This window comes from Chelonoidis abingdonii, chromosome 9 (genome assembly GCF_003597395.2).
Source record: "Chelonoidis abingdonii isolate Lonesome George chromosome 9, CheloAbing_2.0, whole genome shotgun sequence".
NCBI lineage: Eukaryota > Metazoa > Chordata > Testudines > Testudinidae > Chelonoidis > Chelonoidis abingdonii.
In genome coordinates this window covers 16,752,320-16,766,672 of record NC_133777.1, presented here as the reverse complement: position 1 = coordinate 16,766,672, position 14,353 = coordinate 16,752,320, and the positions used below count along the sequence as shown (strand labels likewise).

Genomic DNA, 14,353 nt, shown 5'->3' with positions numbered 1-14,353 from the left:
AGACCGATGATCAAAATTGGAACCTGCCTAGCATAGCTGATTTGTGACCTGGCTACAGCACTGTTGCACCGTGTGGTAGATGGAACCTTAACCCATATTCTGTAACTAAGAACGAGTGCTGCATAGTCTAGCTCAATTCCTGTCTATGCTACACACTGGTGGAAGCAAGCTATAAATGGGTCATTGGACGACTGTTTTTGAGTCTCCTAGGCCAGCAGAGGCTTTATAGTGCTGCAAATTCAAGACAGCACAGACCATGTCCCTGAGCCTCACCGTTATGTGTAAATGCCTGGCCCATTTTCCTTGTTTTTGTTATTTCCTTATCAGTTTCCTTTCTTTGCACTTATGCTACAGTAACTGTCAGAAGTATGAAACTGTATCCCACATGTGGCCATGAAGAATTTATGGAAAGAATCATCTGTTTAACATAATGGCGAGACATGAGCCCCAACCAATCCCCCCCAGATCAAACACACTCAAGCATTGACCCCAGATCTGAGTTTGGGCTGAAGCAGCCAAGCTGGAGGGGAAAAGCTATTCAAAAAATGTTGACATTCAGCTCATAGAATTGATGCCATATGTTCATCTCAAATGGGGTGGGGCATGCAGCCAAGCAGACAGAGAAAGGGAGATGGTTTACAAAAGATGCCAATCCAAAGCTTCCAAGGGTAAAGCAGATCATGGGCAATTCCGAAGAATGGCCTCCCCTTCCCACTCCCCACCTCCATGTGCTCCTATTTCAGCCACGTTATCCCTGGCAACTTCCCCCATGATGACTGAACAGTCAACACTCCCCTTCAGAGAAAAGTTAATTCTGCCACTGATCTACTTTGTGGCCTTGGTCAAAACTAGCCAACTTAGTCTCTCCAGGCCAGACTCTGCATCTCACTGCACCAGTTTTAAGCCTACTGGACTTTACTGAAGTCACTGGGAGCAGTGAGACGGATTCTCTACTGCTTTGCATCCTTTATCATCATTTACATCACTGAGAGTTGGTAGGGTTTCATGCCCACCGTGCACAGAAGTAAATGGGTCAAACTCTCTGCTACCATAAATAGGCACAGACCCATTGACTTCAATGAAGTTTTGCACATTTAAAGCAGCTGAGAATTTGGTGCACAAGGTAGTGGAGAATCAGGCCCAATAATTACATATGTACACGATGGATGTTTTGAAGATTCATTATTTACTGAATGGGGCTGATTCCACCACTTATACTCAATGGGCAGTCACTTGAGTATGGATTGCAAGGATGGCCCTACACACTAACTGTCATAAACATCTACAGAATAAACATTGTGACTCCAAACATTACAATAAAAGAATTTTTATGCACCAGCTCAGAATTTATTATAATACAAACAAGTTTGTCAAACACAATATATTCTCTAGTTATGAAAATATCAATGTTTACAATTCAAATAGGTGATAGGTCTCATTATTATAATTTTATATACGCAATGTTGTGTTCAAAAATGACTTTGTTCATAGCTGTGATTTTTCAAGGACATATGCCTGCAAGTAATTGTCAGACTCTCTCTTCACAGCTTTTCTTTTTCTACTTGTAGGTATATGAAATATAAGTTAAATCAAGTAGGAAATCCTCTCTCTGCAGCCAAGATACTTCTGTCTCCAGAATATTTTATTTTCCTAAACAGTGAGACAGTAAGTGCTTGGTTAAGTTTTTACTATAGGAAAGTTAGGAGGTACAAAGAATATAGCAAGACATTGGCTAGTTAACAACAGTCATTGCAAGATGCTTCACAAAACCAGAAAAGGCAAGGATCATCAACAGCAGCTCTCATATGGTGGACTAAAAAGTCAAGGCTTTATTTCCCAAACTGTCCCCCCCACAAAAAAGGCTTCAGAATGTTTATTGTTAATAAGTTATGGCCTAATCAAAACCCCATTTAAGCCAGTGGGAGGTTTTTTTTGACTTCAATGGGGCTTTGAATCGAGCCCTTAAAGTCCCCAAATCATTGGAAATGAACTGGTTGATTAAATACCTATGAAAATAATACCATGTTATTTCAAAGACTGATATGAAAAAGGTAGTGAGGTTTTTTTAAAAAACAAGATTGCAGTAACCTGGTGGAATATCTTTAGTTCAGAAATGACATCTTCACACTAAGAGTTTTAAAATTTTAAATATGGCCATTTGTTAACATAAAATATATAAGTAGGAAAAAAAAGAGAGATTACACTGCTAGTTTGCAGGACCAACATCATGTTAAGAAAAGTAACAAATCACACAATGTATATGGCAGATTATTCCATATACTGAATTGAAATATATGCACTTTTTAAAAAACCTAAACATTCAGTTACTTATGTAAGGTTATTAATATATTAAGTAGAATAGTGAAATGTTCATATAAATACATTTTGTTTTCAATATTAGATACGTTCTCAAAAATGAACAGCTTACTCTATATAGTTATATTGCACTTTGACTTATTCACATGTAACTCAGACTAGCATTCTTCATAACAAATTTAAAATAAAAAAGAGATCAATACAGTGTCTTCCCCAAAATTAAACAGCTAGTACCTTTAAAAAAAGGTAAACTTTGGTTAATATCAATTTACACAGAAGGAGAATAAAGAGAGAGCTTGGGGAATGGAGGGAAAAAGGACAAAGACTAATAAATAAATAAGTAAATCAGCAGTAAAGAAGTTAATAATTTTACCCTTATTTAGTTGTCGGTAATGACACATTCAGAGGCCTAGCGTTTCCTTATGCTTTATTATTGCAATTACTGTTTTGCATACATCACGTTTTGTCAAGATTTGTGTGAAAATATCCCAGGGTGGGTTTTAGTTTGTTTGTTTGTTTCCTCTCTTCATATTTCAAAAGATTTAGTTCTTGCCATACTCCTTTGGGGGAAAGGGTCAAAATCTGTTCTCAGGCAAATCCCTGCCACCCTCACCCCCCGCCCCATTCTGATTGAACTGAAAAATCATTAGACGATATAATTCAGCAGCCTGATAGAGGAGGTGCTTAGCACCTTGCAGGGAAGTACCGAGCATCCTGGACTCACACTGAAGTCAGTGGAGCTGAGGATCTGACCATAATAGACCCAATTCTACAAATCCTTACTTGCTTGAGTAGTCTCATTCTTTCCAAATAAGCCCTACTCCCATGTAAGTAAAGATCTGTTGGACCAGATAGATTGGACTCTATCCTTTACTGTTTTGCTCCTTGTGTGCTTGAAAGCTTGTCTCTCTCACCAACAGATGTTGGTCCAATAAAATATATGACCTCACCCACCCAATCTCTCATGCCTTGTGCTGTCATTGATGCCTGTGAACGGTGCATTCTTATTTGGCTGCTGTATACATCCACTTTACGCTCACTTTACACAGGAGTAAATGGCTACACGAGGAGCAAGGCAGTGGGCGAATCAGGCTGTTGGGACTCATGGGTACTCAGCATTTCTTAAAACATAGTAAGACCTCAAAGTATGGCAGACTATTCAATATCTACAGATTCTTATTGAGCCTACTTCTAGGAGGTGCTGAGTGCCCCTCTATTCCCCCTCTCGGAGGATCTCACGATGTCACAGCATTGGGTCTTTTGTGAGCTTCCTGCTCACAATGAGGCACATACACTGACATCTTGCAAATCCTGAGCTTCTCTCTTTTTTGCAGTTATCAGTTGAGAAGCCCCTATGCTCACTGACAAAGCTGTGCCTGTGTTTACCAGGCAAGAAAACATAATCTTACACTCTTTGTTAAGGCCTGGGTTAAGTGCTCCACAAGTAATTTACGTGTTATGATGCATGCTTTGTGAGACCACATACCAACAACAAAGAGGGATAATAGCAAATGAAATGCGTCTTAGTAGCCTGATGTAGCTATCTTCTTCCCGTGTCCTCAGGAAGTGTTGCTGATATGCTTCTTATGGGTGTGGAGGAAGAGAATTTAAATATTTATCCTAGTTAAAGTACCTTAAAATTCACTCTCCAGGCATTTTGGGTAGTCTTTGTTTTTACTGTTGTGGACTCTTTAATATGTTGAATCCACACGCAGATTTTTGACTATTAAACAACTAAATGGTAAATCTGTGATAGCATAGCCCAAACAGGTTCTAATATTTAATTTTTGTATGTCTAATTTCTAAAGGCCCAGTCACGTGGGGTGCTGAGTAGTTTCATTGGCTCCAAAGGGAGTTGTGGTGTCCATATTTCTCATTAAACGCATAGCCAGGCTCACTGAATCTCCTAGCATGTCAGGGAGACTCCCATTTATAACAAACTTAGGAACCTTTGGAGAGTCGAATTAAAGTCACTGGAGAAATATTCTACTTTTGTTCTTGGCTGAAGAAACCTCTTTCCCCCTCCCTTCAAACTCCTCCCCTCTGGCCTCTATCTTAGATAAAACAACTTAAAGCATATAAATATTGGCAGCTAGCAGGATTGCTTTTCATGCCAAGGCTATAACAGGTGAAATATCCATCCTTGAGCCTTGAGTTCAAGCCTGGAGTTCAAGTGAGTCTGGAAGGGCTTGTCACAGTTCAAGTTCTTACAGATTGCTCACTGCAGAAAGTCCTCAATAGCAGGGACTGCGTGTAGTGATATCTCATGTTAGAAATAACACATCGTTTTAGGCAAGTGCACGCAGTGCAAATGATGCCTTCCGCAGTACACAAAGCATTCACTTTGTCAATAGTGAAGACAACTAGATGGTCACAGAAGTTCTTTTATGGTTGCAATTAAACACCTTCGGCGTGGCTTTTCCCCCAACAACTGTACTGCACCAATGCTTGTACATGGACACATGATAGCAATTAAACATCAAAACTCATACTCCAAAGCATATTCAAAATGCTATGTAACAGGAAAGAGGCATTTTGCCTTCTCATTCCGACTCCCAAAATTAAGTACTCCCATCCTCTGCTAACAATCTGATCTGCCTTTAGTCTGTCAGGGAAATGAAATCAACTGACCACTTTTAAAAATAGCCATGTCAGCAGTTTACATTCTGGAGATGTAACCGCTTGAAAAGAAGATGCATCCAGAGACACTAACAATCCTCCTTTCATGGTGATATTTTTATAGGTTTTCCATTTTTATCATACTGGTAAACAAGCATTTTGATGCAGTGAGAATTGGCAGGGGAAATCCAAGGGCTGCTAGTTATTGAAAAGTTATGGTTTGTATAGAACTGAACTGGTTGTTTCTGACACCTAAAGAAAGCCTTTAGTGTCGCAGCTGCCATTGTGCGAAATCTCTTGCTAATGAAACAGTAGAGGAAGAAATTAATTGCAGTGTTCAACAGTGCTAGCATATTGGCAATATCCGACACAATATGTACCAACCAAGTGTTGTTTAGAGGTGATACATAGAGGTGATACAGTATCATGATTATTCTTGGTGCCCAAAGTATGGCAAAAATAGAAGTTATAGTAAACAAAATGGCTGTCGTTTTCCCTGTGGAATATCCTCTCAGTCGGAAATTGCATTTTCGTCTGAGCTTGTACACAATGATTGAATTCAGAATGAAGAAAATGGAACACGGTACCAAGTAAACGGTAAAACAGTGGATCCAGATAAGGACATGATGTACAGATGTGCTTATGTAGTCTTCAATCCAAATATTGGGCCACCAGTAATAGGGGATGCTGGTCAAAAAGCAGGTGATATAAACACACACAATGACTTTTCGAGTACGAGCTGGGTAGGAGACTGTGTGATATTTAAGCGGATGACACACTGCTATGTACCTATCAATTGTTAATGGCACGGTAATCCAAATGGATGTATGTATGGAAGAAAATTCCAATACCTCAATTATTTTGTCAAGTATCTGAGGCATCTGCTTAATCAAGATGAAGTCCTCCAGCAAAAAGTCAACAAAGACAATGAAAAAAAGTACCAGTATGTCAGCAGCAGCTAGTGCTAAAAGATAGTTGTACGAGGACTTCTGCCTGCGAACCACCAGCTGCGATAGGATAATGACTGTCAGGATGTTTGCTGTGGAGACAGAAAAGTTCAGTTAGTTTCACAGGAGGTAGAGTTAGCCTTATTTCAGTGTTTGATTGAGCCGTAGCTACATTTCAGTTCTGCTGCAGCAGAACTATCTTCATTAAAGTTCAAGAAATCAAAGAGTGAACTCCTATGTTGGCTGTGTCTAATTCAGTCTAGTCAGCCTCTCAACTCAGTCCAGCCCTGCACCACTGTGTTTAGCCAGGTTTAGCTGTTCTGTTTAGAAGAGGCAGTGACTGTTGTTTGGAGTTGGTAAAAATATTCTGTTCAAAATTTTTTTTGATGAAAAATGTCCCCCCCCCCCTTTTTTTTTTTAACAAACATATATATTTGGTGTGGAAAATATTCATTTTTTCAAACATTTTTGTGTTTTTCTTTTTTTACTAAAAAAACCCTTTTTTGGTTTGGTTTCCAGTTTGTTGCCCTCCCCCATTTTGTTTTCCTTTTCTTTTCCTCAGCCTTTTCCTCTCCCTTTTCAGTGACAGAAAGGAAAGGATTGGAAATCAAACTGCCCTTGATTGGTCATCTTAATTTGATTATTTTGGGGCTCAATCCTGTGAAGTGCTGAGTGTCTCCTGAGAAATGAGTTCCTTCAAGTCTCACCTGAGCAGGGTGAAGCACTCAGAACCATGCCTGAGGCTCTCAGCACTTCACAGGTTTTTTCTATCATGACAGTTTTGCTAGCTCTTCATTCAAGATCCATATCAACCATAATGCTACCAGATTCCTCTGCTACCCAAACAGTTCCTTGCTTAGCCAGAGATAGTCCTTAAGAATACATCTCTGACTGTGAGGCCTTGTATCTCTTGCTGCTACTGGAGTATTCCTGAGCCATTAAGGGGAAAAATGCAGTTCAAATTAAACCTTTATACTTGAGTAAAACTCTTTGAATTATGTATGAAGAAATCCTGTACACTTCCTCTTTGGCTCAGATGGGATTTTGCCTGCAGCCCCATGGCCACTGTCCAGTATGCCCATCACACAATCTATGCCTAAAAGAAGGGTTACATGCTGCTAAAATAGCACAGCAATAAGTTGCCAACATATCACAGAGCTTACATTACATTAGGTCCAATTGTGCAGTCTTGTCTTAGGCAAAACTCCTATTGCTACCATTGGCAGTTTCATCAGAGTAAGGTATGCTAGACTGGTCCCATCCAAAGATTGATTAAATTGGCTAGAGTGGCCACAGTAATGCTTAAACAAAGATGGAGATTTGGTTTACTGACAGTATGGCTTGCCAAATATTTGTATTTGACATTTTCAGAAGTGCTGTAATTACCTCTCCCTCTTCTACAGATTGCTCTCCCAAGGCAAATCAAGAAAAATTATGACGACTTCTTGAAATCAGAAAGAACAGAAATTATGTAAGTAAAAGTAATGATGTGGGTGTCCTAAAACTGAAACGAGAATGCATATTATTTAACTATCACTCAGCAATTAAGACAACTCTTGACTTCAGAAGGCCTCCCGAGCCTGCTTTCTCAAAGCAGGTTTTTAGCTACTGGAGAAAAGGGTCACACAAATGAATGACAGGAGTAACCACCATCAACATCTCCATTCTGGAATTAACCAAAATTCAAGAGAATGATTAAAATCACATCCTGGAACACAGCAAACTCACGTAGAATGGCTAAACCAAACAGTACGTGATCAAGGTGTCAGAACTGTATATATGAAATGTAAAGTAGAACCTTGCCCAGAATAGTATTTTAAGACTCTCTTTCAAATTAGTTTTTCTGTCATTAAGGACTATACCAGGCCTGACTCTCCTTCTCTGTTACACCAATCTTACATGGGTGTAACTCCACTGATACCTATTTAGAGCAGCATCAGGGGGCTGTGCTAGGCAGAGTGCTCCATTTCCTTGTTTTTCAAGAAAACCTTGGTCTCTCAATAGGATCTGCTATATGGCAATCAGAGATAGAATGAACAACACACAGTCACAAAAATCTTGGACTCAGAAAACTTAATGTGACTGAGAAATTACTGTAGGATTTGGCCAGCCATGTTTCATGGCCTGGCATCTTGTAACTTGAATATACCCAGTGTATGCAACTCCTTTGAGAATACTGTAAACTTGAGTCACCTGTAGCCTGTTGCAGTGAGGGAAGCTGTGTCTGTGAGGCAATTTGCCCTTGCCAGAGGTTCTGGTTGGAATTTCGTAAGAGCTTCAACAATGAAGCTAGATATGCACATCTTCCAGGTTCCCTTGCTCCCTCCCCATCTGTTCCTCCTGCCTGCTTTGTGGGAGGTGTTGATTAGTTCTAGGCCCCCACAGTTGAATGGATTTATGGGCAGCTTCTGCCTCTGTGCTCCTCCATCACCAAGGCCCGCAGTAACAGTGTATACTAAGGTGCCAGCTAGCTTTGCTCTCTGAGTTGGATTAGAAAATTGATCTGACAAAGTACAGGGAAGTGCCATCCAATTTTTCTGCAAGGGTTACAGTATCTTGTATTGGAAAAACTTTCCTTGGAATCACATTAGTGGTATTGCTGGCTGGGTGATATGAAATACAATAATATCATTTACTTAGTGAGAACAGATATAAACACCATTACTGAGGTTCAGCAGAAAACTGCCAGCATGATAATGCCTCAGCAGAGAGTTCAGGAATAGCCTTCATTGCTCTGTACAGTATGGAGAGAGGCATAGGAGACTTCATGATACTTATCCATTTGTAGTCACTTTGTCCATCTCCCTGGCAATGTAGAATTCTTCTCTGTGGTATTCCTGAGCCTCTCCAGGACTAGTGCTTGGTGAAACTGGGGAGAATGCTGTTCAGCCAGTGGACCATACCATAATGACAATAATATATCACCCTCTGCAATTGTCATGGTGGTTCCCAGATATCTGCTCTTTTTGCTGTATCCTGACAGGTCACTTTTATGCATTCTAGTGGTGGTAAAGATAAAAAAGGTCCTCCTCCACCACAGCATGTGCAGAGACTCGATTGCTGGGTCTGTTAGGAGAGGTGAGCACATGGGTGAATTCAGGTTGGCTTGACTTGGACACTGTGGTGCATGTATCTTGCTGGACATTTTTTGGCTACTTGTGGATAAGATCACTCATAGAATCATAGAATATTAGCATTGGAAGAGACCTCGGGAGGGCCAATCCCCTGCTCAAAGCAGGACCAACACCAACTAAATCATCCCAGCCAGGGCTTTGTCAAGCCAAGCCTTAAAAACCTCTAAGGCTGGAGATTCCACCACCTCCCTAGGTAACCCATTCCAGTGCTTCACCACCCTCCTAGTGAAATAGTGTTTCCAGTGATTTGGAATGGTTTGGTCACTGCTGTGAGAGCTGATTAGGGGGTGACAAATGTGAGTTTAGGCTGGCGTTGCTCACTGCAGTGCAGGACTTTGTCTTTCCTAACATCTGTCAGAGACTAAAGGATGGAGGCTGCAAGAGATGAGACTAGTGGGTTGGGGTGGAGCAACTGTTCAATGCATCCCCCTTCAATACAAGGGATCTATCTGCCTCTTACCCTAACAATATATTATCTGGGGGTCTCTAGTATCCAGGTAGCAACAGTGTCCAGGAGAGCTTTTTTCCTTCTTGCACAGCTGTTCCATTCACTGCAGTTATCCAAACTGGAATAATACAGTGCACTCAATAGGGAGCTGCACCCAAACATCATTCAGAAACCTCAGCTACAGCAGCACATGGCTGCCTGCTTACTTAGCCAGGCTTTATGCAAGGAGAAAATTTCAACTGTCCTCCAAAGTCTGCTTGACTTTGTGTGTTTCAATGTGCAGTTCAGAGTATTGGCATTGACCTCTACAGCCCTGTGTGTTTGGGGTTCTAGGCATCTAAGATCGTCTGTCAGGGAAAAGCCTGAAGTGAGAGATGGTCCTTGGTTGCCTTTACTTCTGGCGTTAAATCCCATGTGGACTTTACATTAAGGCATTGTCTACATGAACACTTAGTTTGCTGCAAGCTGGGTGTAAATCTACCCTACACTAGCCTGCTGATCACTAACTGTCTGTGAGGACCCTGCTGCTGCATACTAACAGTTCCCTGATGCACTTTGATCTACTCCTGTTCCACATCCCAGCTTGCCGTTAACTAAATATTGGTGTAAACAAGCTCTTAGTAAAAACTTCTCCAAGCTCTGCTCACCATGTCAAAGGGGATCCTTTCTTACAGTTTTTCCTATAAAGCCTGAGCACATCAGGTTTAGGAGAGAATTTCAGCAACAAACATTGCATTCAGTCCCTGTGGGGGTGCAAAAGGGGGTAGGGTCTGGACCCAAGGAGTTCAGTGCACAAGGATTGTGCAATGCAAAGCTAGCACCACTGGAACCTTGACAGATATGGAGGGAGTAGAGGAGTGCACATCCGGTCAGGTGCACAAGCAGTTAGATTCTGTACCCTTGGAGAAGATTGTGCAGTGCTCATCCTCCCTCCCGCTCCCCCAGGGTTCTGGGTGATGAGGGTGTTTGTCAGGCACCTTGCCTCCTGGAATGCTTTCTGTACCTTCCCCAAGTGTTGTCTGTGCCTGAAAGGCACAATATATCCTTTAGTTTCCTTGCTTTTGTGGATTATAGTCAGACCTCAAATATTATCTGTTTTTATGGGGGAATTATAGAAATACTTCAATTGCCTATTATCACAGCTTGTGAGCTTAAAGAATAGCAGTTGAGTTTCTCTAAGCAGGAAATAGAAACAATCGTTACTTTTGAGGAATACATTCTGTACATAAACAGACTCTGCATGCAGTGAAATATTCTTTATATTTTAAGTGGATAGCCACTGTGTGGTATGATAGTTCAGTATCATAAACTAGCTAAATAAAGTTACTATAGCTGTTGCTTATTGGGTGACAAACAATCCATAAGGTCATAGAAGGGGAAGGTTGCCGGGTATCTGGCTTTTGACTGGAACGCCCAGCCAAAAAAGGACCCCAAGTGCTGGCTCTACAGCTCCTATTGGCTTGGAACCATGGCCAATGGGAGCTGCAGGGGCGGCACCTGCGGAAGGGGCAGTGTTGAACCACCTGGCCGCACCTCCACTTAGGAGCCGGAGGGAGGACATGCTGCTGCTGCTGCTGGGAGCTGCCTGAGGTAAGCGCCGTCCAGACCTGTGACCCCTCCTGTGCCCCAACCCCTTGATCCCAGCCCAGAGCACCTTCCTACACCCCAACCCCCTCATCCCCAGCCCCACTCCAGAGTCTGCATCCCCAGCTGAGCCCTCACACACCCCGCACCCCAACCTCTTGTCTCAGCCCAGAGCCCCCCTCACACTCCAAACCCCTAATTTCTGGACTACCCTGGAACCCACACCCCCAGCCCAGAGCCCTCACCCCTCTCGCATCCCAACCTACTGCTTCAGTACAGAGCCTCCTCCCAGCCCCCACCTCCCACACGCCCAATCTCCTCATTTCTGGCCCCACTCTAGAGCCCGCACCCCCGCCACAGCCCATACCCCTTCCCGCATCCCAACTCCCTGAGCCACCCTGGTGAAAATGAGCGAGTGAGTGAGGGTGGGGAGAGAGAGAGACAGAGGGAAGGGGGATGGAGTGAGCAGGAGGCAGGGCCTTGGAGAAGGGGCAGGGCAAGAGTATTTGGTATTGTGCAAGTAGATAGTTGGCAACCCTATATAAGGGATGCCTTTTACTGAATAAGATTGTCACTAAAGAGAGAGAGAGAGAGAGAGTGTATGTGTAAAATTATACTGTAGGTCAAATATTACAACTTCCTGCTTTTCACATGAAGATATTGTTATACAATTTTAAATGTAATCTCATTTTTTTAACTTTTCAAATAATGGTTTCCTTTCACTATATTGACAGGCCCTTTATATATGAAAAGAAATCCTGAATATTTAAATTCAAAGTACTAAAAAATATACAACGAGGAACAAAGATGCTTGATAGGGCTAGATGATGTATTGTAAAACAGTAGACAACATTAAAAACTAGACATTTACCATTCTCAGTAGTTAAATGTTAGTGTGATTGCCAGTAGAGAATCAAATGGCAACATTTACCACATTTGAGATTACCATAGCTTTTATCTTCTACTTTGTAAGGACAGTGGTTTTCAATCTGTGGTCTGCAGACCCCCTGGGGGTCTACAGACTATGTCTAAGATTTCCAAAGGGATCCGCACTTCCATTCAAAATTCTTTGTGGTCCGCCAATGAAAAAAGGTTGATATCCACTGGTACAGAGATCTCGGTGGTGACTGTGGTGCAACCATTGCCAAGGGGTGACTTTTGCTACTGACTTTAAAGGAGAAGCCATTTTGAAAAATAAATACACCTCTACCTCGATATAACGCTGTCCTCAGGAGCCAAAAAACCTTACCTCATTATAGGTGAAACCGCATTATATCGCATTTGCTTTGATGCACCGGAGTGCGCAGCCCCACCCTCCCGGAGCACTGCTTTAACGCATTATATCCGAATTCATGTTATATCGGGTCGTGTTATATTGAGGCAGAGGTGTATTGTGGTAAACATTCATTTATTAATAGTGCCTGCTGTAGCAGGCTAGAATTTTTGTTTAATTTACATGTCCAAGAACAACTTAGATCAAATTTATCAAAGAAGATAAGGTGGCCCCAATATTTTCTACAAATTCAGTGCTACAGTGTAAATGATGATCTGTCCTAAAGCAATATGGGCCAAATTCAAACCTAATATAAGTGGTAGCAACTTCAGTGAACTTATGCCTGCTTAGGGGAGCAAAATTTGCCCTTGTCTCTCAATATGGTGGTTTGTGGTGAAGAGCTTTGTTAAACAGTGCAGGGCTTGCCAGGTGACCCACTCATGTGATACTTTAAGGCTGCAACTGATACAGCACATCTTCCTTCCTTTTCCTCAGAGGATACCTGGGAGAAGTGATTTAAAAGGCTGATTTATTTATTGTCATATTGTCTGGGAAACAAAGAACGGGACGTGCTCACCCACGCATCCCTGAGGGGAAAGACGAATCAAGTGAAACCATTTCTCTGTCTCTCTCATCTCTCACCAGGCACAATGGCAAAGAGTCATTCTGCAGTGCAAGCAGTAGTGGGAGATGGCAAAGTCCAGAGCAGAACTGCAGGGAGGATGTGAAGAAAGTTGACGCTGAAGGAGAAGCAAGGCAGCACAAAGGCTACGGTATAATTGTATGTGGTAGGGCTCCTCAAGAAAAAGCTCTAATGTGACTCATCCTTAAAAATCCTGGGTTCGTTGACTGACCATCCCCTCAGACTGGAGGGTGAAAATGAAACTGGAAATAGAAAAGACTTACTAGGCTGCCTGGGAAAAATACTGCCCTATTATTCAGCTGTTCAGGTCACTCCAAACTCCACTCTATGCAGGTGAAACTGAATTAGTGACTGAAGACATGCACTTAAAAAATCCTGGGTGCACTGATTGATCAATGCCTCAGATTTGTGTCTGACAATGAAAACTGGCCTTCCGCCTCCTTTTCCTGGTACATGGTACTGACTAGCCATTGCACCTTGCTCTGGTGAAGAGCACTATGTATTCTGTACCCTTCCCAAAGTGTAGTACTGGATGTTACTGGCTGGTCAGAACCAGAGAGAGAGTTTAACAAAACAGAAGATTTTGTGAGCAAATGATCCATTTCTTCACCTCTTCAAGGGCATTTACAAGGTAACTGTGTTGAGGGCCACTGGCCAGTATTCATTTTCAGCCTAGTCAGCCAGTCAGCACACCCAGGGTTTTTAAGTGCAGATCTATACGGTAACTTGTCTGGCAGACAATGAGTAATTCATTTCACTTGCACAACATGGGCCTTTGGGTTTTCCTAGGCTGCTGGACTAGGATTTTTGTAGCCTGACTGATGGAGCAGACCTAATGGCACAACTCTAGGACTAATACACTATACTGAAGGAAGATGTGTGTGATATAATACAGGCCTCATTTTCCTTGCACTTATCACATCTTAATTCTCATCAATATGAGGAGTTTTAGGCCCCTGTGTTAAGGCACCTGATCTGTTGTGGGCGGGATTGTGGCTTTTTATGCTATGACTCTAAGTAGGGGGCAGTGGGGAGCAGCACCTTAGGGCTTGGCTACACTGGAGAGTTGCAGTGCTGGTGGTGGCTTTACAGCGCTGCAACTCACACACCGTCCACACTTGCAAGGCACATCCAGCCTTGCTGTATCTTCCTGGATACAGCGCTGCCTGTACTCTACCTCTGCCTGGGGGATAACAACTGCAGTGCTGGTGACGCAGTGCTGCTCTGCCAGTGTGGCCACCAAAAGCGCTTTTATTGGCCTCCAGATGTATTTGGAAGTATCCCAGAATGTCTGTTCAGCCACTCTGCTCATCAGTTCGAACTCTACTGCCCTGGCCTCAGGTGACCCACCCTTTAAATGCCCCAGGAATTTTAAAAATCCCCTTCCTG

General features: G+C 42.4%; 1 protein-coding gene across 1 annotated transcript in view; it reads right to left on the bottom strand.

Moving 5' to 3' along the window:
* Positions 1-2,413: 2,413 nt before the first annotated feature.
* GPR139 (G protein-coupled receptor 139) overlaps positions 2,414-14,353 on the bottom strand; it is a 30,273-nt gene continuing 18,333 nt past the window's right edge. Inside the window, exon 2 of the mRNA XM_032800169.2 lies at positions 2,414-5,974. Within this exon, the coding sequence (XP_032656060.1) occupies positions 5,040-5,974 (935 nt within the window). The 3' untranslated portion in view covers positions 2,414-5,039. The remainder of the gene's footprint in view (positions 5,975-14,353) is intronic.